The 8,199-nt window shown below is 38.8% G+C and overlaps 1 protein-coding gene across 4 annotated transcripts; it reads right to left on the reverse strand.

Annotated features, from left to right (window-relative positions):
* Nucleotides 1-682: 682 nt before the first annotated feature.
* On the reverse strand, nt 683-8,102 carry lamtor3 (late endosomal/lysosomal adaptor, MAPK and MTOR activator 3). 4 transcript variants are annotated; one of them, XM_003225730.4, is made up of 7 exons: nt 7,960-8,102; nt 5,442-5,490; nt 4,549-4,583; nt 4,198-4,256; nt 3,230-3,363; nt 2,385-2,448; nt 683-1,554 (listed from the first exon to the last, which is right to left on the reverse strand). In XM_003225730.4, the coding sequence occupies exons 2-7, from the start codon at nt 5,448-5,450 to the stop codon at nt 1,481-1,483; spliced, it is 375 nt and encodes a 124-aa protein (XP_003225778.1). In that variant the 5' UTR covers nt 5,451-5,490; nt 7,960-8,102; the 3' UTR covers nt 683-1,480. The 4 variants fall into 4 exon arrangements, with proteins under 4 accessions (XP_003225778.1, XP_062838390.1, XP_062838391.1 ...); XM_062982320.1 differs by having other exon boundaries at nt 7,827-7,966; XM_062982321.1 differs by lacking the exon at nt 7,960-8,102 and adding an exon at nt 7,688-7,816.
* Between the last annotated feature and the right edge of the window lie 97 nt (nt 8,103-8,199).

Consider the following 8,199-nt stretch of genomic DNA (forward strand, 5'->3'; position numbering starts at 1 on the left):
ATCCGCACCAGCCCTAAAATGTAAGCTGCTTCAAGTCCTATTTGGCAAGGAAGGCAGGATATAAAACAAACCAACCATTAACATATTTAGGATTAATTTTTGAGTTTATGCCTGCATACATCACCAAGAGAATCCCAGTGTGGAGTACCTTAAACTGGATAGAACTTTTGTGCAGATGTTTACGTGACACATGCTTTTAGAGATGCAGAAGTAAAGCTAAATGTAAGCATTGGTAACCTAAAACTTTTTTGTATGTTACTTTTTGTAACATGTATGTTTGTATGTTACTTTATACTACTCTTCTACAAGCAAGAATTGGGGGAGGAATATGCCTGTTCTTGGGTAAATGTCCTTACATTGAAACTTACCTATCATACTCTAAATTTGTCAAGAACACTATGTGAATTACTTTAAAATAATTAATGAGGAAGTAGAAGTCAACTGCTTATGTTGGTTCATTTTAAACCATTTTTCCCTTTTTTTAAAAAACAAAACACACACACATTTAAACCATATTTTCTTTCTTCTTTTTTGCCAATATTTTCTAACATTTTCTCAATAACGATGTTTTATTTCTCCCAACAACATGTCAGTGATACCCAAATCAATTTGAAAAACACATGTATACAAGACTAATAGTCATTTGCAAGACTAATCTCTTTCTGGCAATGATCAGGTTACATTTCTTATTCACTCTCTTTTATTTGTATTTGTTTAGAGACAAGCAAAGATAAATGAGCCAGCAAAGCACCACAATTACATATATTCAGATATCAAATTAAAGAAAGATGAAACAAAGCTCAATTTTGTATTTTACAAACAGGGATGAAGAGAAAACACACTGATTGATCTGATCTCTGTAAGAAGAGCTGAAGCAGTGCTAAACCAAACTAATGTGATTTTTTTTTTCTTTAGAAGAGTTAACTCAGGTTCAAAAGCTTGGCCAAATTGCTTTTTTTTTTTTACCACAGCTCCAAGAATGCCTTGGCCGGCATACCCAGTGGATGAGGGATTCTGGGAACCACATTTAATCATCCAAACATTAGCATGAACCACTGATTGTGTATCAACACTAGCAAAAAAGATTTTCCTCAGGGATAATGTGAAAATCCATTTTCTCTTCCCAATATAGTCGTAGCTCAGAAGACAGAAGTTGTCCGCTATTTCACAGGGTGCTGTGGGTGACATATTTTGTACAGATAGGATCTGCGTGCCTGAGATTAACTCCATGGGAGTCATTAGATGGTCCCCACCATTTAACAGAAGTAGCTGCAGCCATATCTTCCTTCTCTGTGTCTTACTTTACACACATACTGGTATTTCACTGCAGATTGAACCTTATGCAGATTTAAATTTTAAAATAGTAGGAGATCATGGCATATTTTTCCAAACACTCATTACACAGTGAGTTGTTGAAAATACTCTTCTGCTTGGTCTGGAAGAGATGCTGTAACTCCAAAGTGGAAGATGAGAAAGCAAATTAAGACACCTCCACAACTTGCCACAGCTCTTCAAACAATGGAGCCAGTTCCTTTTCCAAGCTTACGATCAATCCTGCACACAAAACAGAGTGGAGAGAGAGATGGGAGAGCAAGATGTGATTATTATATTGGGTAGTAGGCAGATTTTCAGTCTCTCTCATACACTCACATATCCACTATGAGAACCAGGAGCAAATACTTAGCACAACCTAAAAAGGACCTCAACTTGTCAAAGAAGCAGGCACATGAGTGCATTCACATAGTCCTCAAGTGTTCTGAATTTCAACTCCCAGAAACCTTCACTACCTTGGCCAATTAGCAGGGATTCTGGGAGCTGAAGTCCAAAACGCCTGGAAAACCAGAGCTTAGAAAACACTGGATTAGATTAAGCACAGAAGCACCTAAGAATTCAGAACTAGCCAAAGAAAAGCCATCTGCTCCATGTACCAAAATGGTGGTACCTGCGCTCTGCTGAGCTTTTAAAAAATCTCCCTTTCCTTTTCAAGATCAAGAGGAACTCAGAAGGGGGATGAAAAGACCTTGCACCTCAGGACCACTCATGTCATCCCAAGCTCCTTATCCATAAAGAGATTTATTTTTTGCAGCTTTGCCAACAGGAGTAACAATGACCTTTCTGATTCTGACCATTGGTGATTGACCTGTCTTTCCCTGCCCTCCTAACTTTGGGACAGGATACAGACATTGATACTTCGTTAAATTCATCTGCTTGTACCATAGTATTGACAGAATGGAAAAAGAACTGCCTGTCAATTTTATACAAACTATTTTTATAGCTTTTAGAATTATTATAATAGATTTTTAAAAGGAGTGCATATGTCATAGCTGAAATCTAATAAACTGGATGCTAAGGACAGCAAGTGTGTCTTGATGTGTAAAACATACCTGTATTGGCACTGCTGCTAGCAATAAAGCTCACCACCAGAGGCAGCCTATTGAACTGCACCACCTGAAAGAAAGAGAAATCCAAAATACAGCAAATATTGTGACACATGGATTTTATGGATATGGTACATTAATGCTAACTGGATTCAGACTGAAATTAGATCGGCTACAATTAGGTATTGTCAGATGTGCCACCTTTCAAAATCATTGTTTTGAATAGCATTCAACTTCAACCTAGGAATCATGAAGCATATGGGCTGCTTGTAGTCCTGAGTCTCCAAACTGTAGCCCTTTAGTATTCTCAGCAGCTAAAAATGACATCCAGATGTCAGATTTGGTTATTTTTGATGTAGTGTGCAGCTAAATCTTGTTTGTCAAAACTATAGGGCTCCCAATAACATGCCTTGCAGCATCATCACAGCCTGGTCTTCAAAAATATCATCTCTCATTCTGCCCTTGCCCTACATTCTAATGCTGCTTCTGTCCTCTACTCTGTCCCATGCCTGCTGCTATCTTTATTGCCTTGTTCTTCTACGCCCTTCCTTCCTTAGAAAGTGAAAGAAGGAACTAAGATGCAGGGAAAATCCTTATTCCTGTTGCAGTTGCTGCTGTTATTAAGAGTTTCACTGTGGGCCTGCCTACTTCTTATCTGTGGGTTTTCAAGCTGCAGTATAGACATTTTTCCTAATCAGTAGGGACTACTAGGAGGTCTGAAGACACACTGTTTGAAAGTTGGTACTAGTGACAGCAGCAAAAATGTTTTTTCCTTTGATTTAATCTTCACAAGGAGAAGAAAGAAGGGGAAAGCTATCAATAGGGATGAGATGATAGTAGAAGGGTGTTACCTGGTAGGTGTTGTAGTAACAGATAATACTTTTGTTTTTGGAAAGCCCCAATTTGCTGCCTTGGTCGGTTGCAAGTGCAAAAGTTGATAAGAAGCCAGGTCGAAGAGCGTGCTCTGGAGCATTATCATTGGCAACTAGAACAAGAACAACATCCTTTTAACTGCCCTCTAAATGTTTTACTACGGATATATTTTATATGGAGCAACATAGTTGAAACATTTTTTCCTCTAGTAGTAACATAATACATAAGCCATGAGCCTAGTTCTCTAAAATTAGGGTAACAATGTTGCACAGTGGCATTTGATATCAGTGTATTCTATAGACTACTCTTATAGTAAGATGGTACAATCAGATAGGACAAGGAAATGCAAGGAGCATCACTATGATTATTAAGACATCGTAGAAGAAATTCTTTTTTGATAGAAGACCAAATCTTTTCAGGTTCTGAACATTACAAAGATCTAGTATTGATTCATTTTTATCTTGATTTCCAGCTATTCCGGCATATTATAATTTTATAAACCAAGGCCTATTTTTAGACATGTTCTGAGAACCATTACCTTATATATAGCTTGGCATTCAGTATTGAGTTGCTTTCAGTTGTTGCTAGCACAACAGAACGGAAGCAACTCATTGCCTAATACTGAAACGCAAAGGAAACACTTTACACATAGCTTCCTCAAACCGAGCCTACTTTTCCTCTCATTCACGTCAGAAAAATGCATCATGGTTGATGAGTGCATATTTGCCCTTCCTGAGACCTTTGCTCACACAGAGAAGACTGGAGTTCAGTCTCATGAGGGCGCCCACATGCGCTGAATTATACTAAAACTTTACCTTCAGGCATCAGAACCCACTAAGGAAGATTCCAGGCTTATATCTATGAGATGTAAAAGTTTTCTTTATTTTTCTCTATTTATATTTTGGTGGACTTTTTTTTGTTCAGAAAGATCATAATTATTCCTCACCTTTTATAACGGGTACACCATCTCTGTCAGACACTACAATAGCATGAAGACCTTCAACACTGGAAAAGCAAAAGAAACCTTGCTGAAAGGACTACTTGATACTGATGTTACTCTTTGGCTTTTCATCCAGTTAAGCAACTGCAATCACTTTTTACCCAAGTACAGTATAATTATATCCTAAGACAATGTTTTAAAGATAGTGAATACATTGCAGGAAAGAATATGAATGTATTATTTGAAAAAGTCAACTACTCCAGAGTCCGTCCCCCCAGGAAATAAATTGAGAATTGGAAAGGAAACTTCAAACACATATTTACTGATTCAGAAAATAATTCTCAGGAAATACTTTACCTTGGCAGCTTTTTGTACAGGAACCTTTTCAGATCCTATAAGGGGGAAAAAGAAAGAATATTCTGATGTCACATATATATTTGTTATTGCTTTCTGTCTTCAAGTCTGTCTTCATGGTAACCCTTTCACAGGATTTTCTTAACAAGATTTGTTCAGAGGGGGTGGACTTTGCCCTTTTCTGAGGCTGAGAGAATGTGACTTCCCCAAGGCTATCCAGTCAGTTATCATAGCAAAGCAGAGATTCAAATATTGGTCTCTAGAATCTCAGTCCAACACTCAAATCTTCTAATATCTTTATTAATTTTTTTAAAAAAAGATCCCTAACTCTCTTTTGTAACAGAAATTAACTTTGGAATAGGAATAAAAAAAATTTCTTTTGCATAACCAGTTGAAGGCTGCCTACAAATTATTGTAATTAAGACCTGAACTAAAAGTAAACTTTTTTTCTCTCTTTCTGCCCTTTTTGAAAATATCCTTTCTTTTTCTAACTTTCTTTTCCTACCCAATTGGCCAGCTTTGAAAAAGTTACTTTCAGGGATTACAGCTTTTGAATTCCCTCAGCCAACAAGGCCCTGCTGGCTGGGAGATTGTGGTAGTTGTAGTCCCTATAAGCAACTTTCCAAAGCTTTGCTCTTGCCAGAGGTCTGAACTAATCACTTGAGAACTTTCAATATCAGCCAAGAGGCACAGGTTGCCCACACCTGGCCTAGAATAAGCAGCTCTTTCCATCCATACCCACAAATACTTCTTGAAATCCCCCAGCACAAAATTGCACTGAGAATTTAATGATTTCTATCTTTTAAAAACAATACAATAGTAGAAAGTCAGATTCCTGTCAAGGGATTGTTTGAGTAGTAAGTGCAGACATGCATTATAGTGATATTTATACTTACATCTGCCATGTTATCCCAAATGTTACAATTCAATAAATGGTACCAATCACTAGGAAAACAAGCAGAAAACCAAATTACACACTTTGTGACAAGATAACAAAGCAATGGAAGAAAATCTATGTTTTGAATGGCAGTCCCACTAAAAGGAATTCCAAGTTGGTACTTTGTACCCCTGGCTATACTGGCAATGGTTGATGGGAATTGTAGTCCAATAACATACAGAATTTCACACATTTCCTATTTTATCTGTTTTGAAAATCCTCAACTCACAAATCACAAAATAGTGCCAGGCTGAAGATCCTGTGGCCCTCCATATATTGTTGGACCGCTATTCCCATTTGCCCTAGCTAGCAAGGAAATTATAAGGAATGCTGAAAGCTAAGGTCCAACAACTATAAAGGAACATACCTTCCCGCCTTTAATTTATGGAATATTGCTGCCTTGGCCAGTGTACTGCTTTATAATTGCACAAAACAATGGATGATAGAAGCATCACATGAACTATTGCTTTTCTGCTGCTAACATTTGATAAGATGTATCAGGATATCTTGAGATGTTATTCCACACTGTCATATCCTTGAATGATAACCGTGTAAACATAGGCAATCAACACTGTCATTACACTGTTGCAACATGCAGAACATGGGGCAATCATGGAAGAAGTCGTAACCAGTTATGTAGATGCTGTAATGCAGGTTGTATTGGCTTTTGTTGAGTTTTCAAATAACACATCAAAAGCATGCTGGTTTTCCCATACAAAACCAATCACACTTTATGCTTCCATGTTGGACTGGCTAATAGCAGGTATGCATAAGACAGGGATATTTTCAAAAACAGGTGATCAATTCCAGATTTTTCTATGGCCTACCAGGAACCTTAGGGAAAAAACAAGCATTCAACCAAAAATATGTATTGGTGGTGATGGTTTTTTTTCTTCAAATTTTCAGTGTAGGATGAGTGGACCTTTATTGGAAGGCAAATCTCTCCATAGCAACTTTCTTCTCTTGCAATGAGGCCTTTTAATAATCTTCACTTAAAAAAAAACAACTTTGGTGCAGCACTATTGAGGAAAGGCCTTTTCAATTATGTATCACTTTCACCCAAATCAGCCCCATCATAGTTAAACTCCTAAAAAGACTGCACCAGCATCAACAGCTTTTTAAAAAGATCATGCAGGAGGAAAGGAGTGGAAAGAAAAGGGGAGTAGGTCTTTGGGCAATCATATTGTGCAAGCAAGGAAACTGATGCCCTTATCCACAATCAACTTAGATTGGAGGCTTCAGACAAAAGCTTTCTACTCATGGAGTGTGCTCATTCTACATACACATTACATATGTATGCATGCATGTTATCGCCTGTTGACTTATGATGACTTGGAGACACATGCACACACCTATGTATAATGTATATGTAGAATTTTATAGTTTTCCAGGCAAAGAATACTCAGAGGTGGTTTGGGCAATTATTTTCCTCTGAAATGTAATTTACAGCACCTGATATTTATTGCCAATCTCGCAACCAAATACTAAGCATTTTTGACCCCGCTTAGCTTCTAAGATCAGACAGGATCACATGCCTTTAGAGCAGGCCTGCATAACTTGTGTGGGACTCCAATTTGGGGGGATTTAGCCTGAACATTTTGGAGTTGTATGTATTGGGATTTATAGTTCACCTGCAATCAATGAGTACAGTGTTCCCTCACTACTTCGCGGTTCACTTTTCGCGGATTCGCTGTTTCACGGTTTTAAATAAACTCTAAAAGACTATTAGAAATCATAAAAATTACAATTTACAGCCTAAGGAGGGGAGGAAGGAGAAGCCAAAGGGAGAGAAAAGGAGCCTAAGCGGCAACAGGAGGAGAAGGAGGCAATTTATCAACACACGATTGGTTGATAAAGATTTAAAATAGTGTACAACTTCTAAAATAATGTATAAATATTAAAATAAAAATAGTGTCCCTACTTCGCAGATTTTCACTTATTGCGGGTGGTCCTGGAACCTAACCCCAGTGATAAGTGAGGGAACACTGTATTCTGAACTCCAACAAAGATGGAATTGGACCAAACTTTGCACATAGAGCCCTCATGACCAGCAAAAAATACATGGGGAAAATTCACCATGATTTGGGGGAGTTGTAGTTCACTTACATCCAGAAAGCACTGTGAACGCGAACACACATACCTGATATGCCAAAATTTGATTACTGGAAGGGTTTTTTTGGGGGGACGGACAGTCGGGGGACTGACCTTCCTTTCTGGGAGTTGTAGTTCACCCACAACCAGAGAAACTGTGACCTCCACCGATGATGGACCTGGACCAAACTTGGCACACAGAACCCCCATGACTAACTCAACCTACTGGAGGGGTTTGAAGGGACTGACTCACCCTCACAGTGGGAGCTGTAGTTTTACCTTACAGCCAGAGAGCACACTGAACCCCACCGATGATGCATCCAGAGCAAACTTGTCCAACTTAACAAACTTTAAGTACTGGTGGAGTTCTCCTTCTTGTTACAAACCTCCCTTCTTTTCCGGGCTCCCCGCCTGAGAAGTCCTGCCTGGTACCTCAGCTGCATCCCCTTCAAGCCTCTGCTGTCATGTGACTGGAGACTTTCTCTTCCTTTTTCCTGTCCCTCACTTCCGCTTTGGAGCAGGGGAACGTCCCACTTCCGGCGAGAGAGAGCCAGGGCTTGGGTAGGAGCGGCCACGTGGTAAAGAGCGGTTGGTTTTGTTCTGTGTCTTCCAAGCGTCAGCTCGAC

This window comes from Anolis carolinensis, chromosome 5 (genome assembly GCF_035594765.1).
Source record: "Anolis carolinensis isolate JA03-04 chromosome 5, rAnoCar3.1.pri, whole genome shotgun sequence".
NCBI classification, from domain to species: domain Eukaryota; kingdom Metazoa; phylum Chordata; class Lepidosauria; order Squamata; family Dactyloidae; genus Anolis; species Anolis carolinensis.

Excerpts from the sequence above, each read along its gene's own strand:
- lamtor3 (XM_003225730.4), bottom strand. Across the intron at positions 3,364-4,197 it reads TGGTGTACCCGTTATAAAAG|TTGCCAATGATAATGCTCCA; the intron begins GTGAGGAATAAT and ends TTCTTGTTCTAG. Across the intron at positions 2,449-3,229 it reads GTTACTACAACACCTACCAG|GTGGTGCAGTTCAATAGGCT; the intron begins GTAACACCCTTC and ends TCTTTCTTTCAG.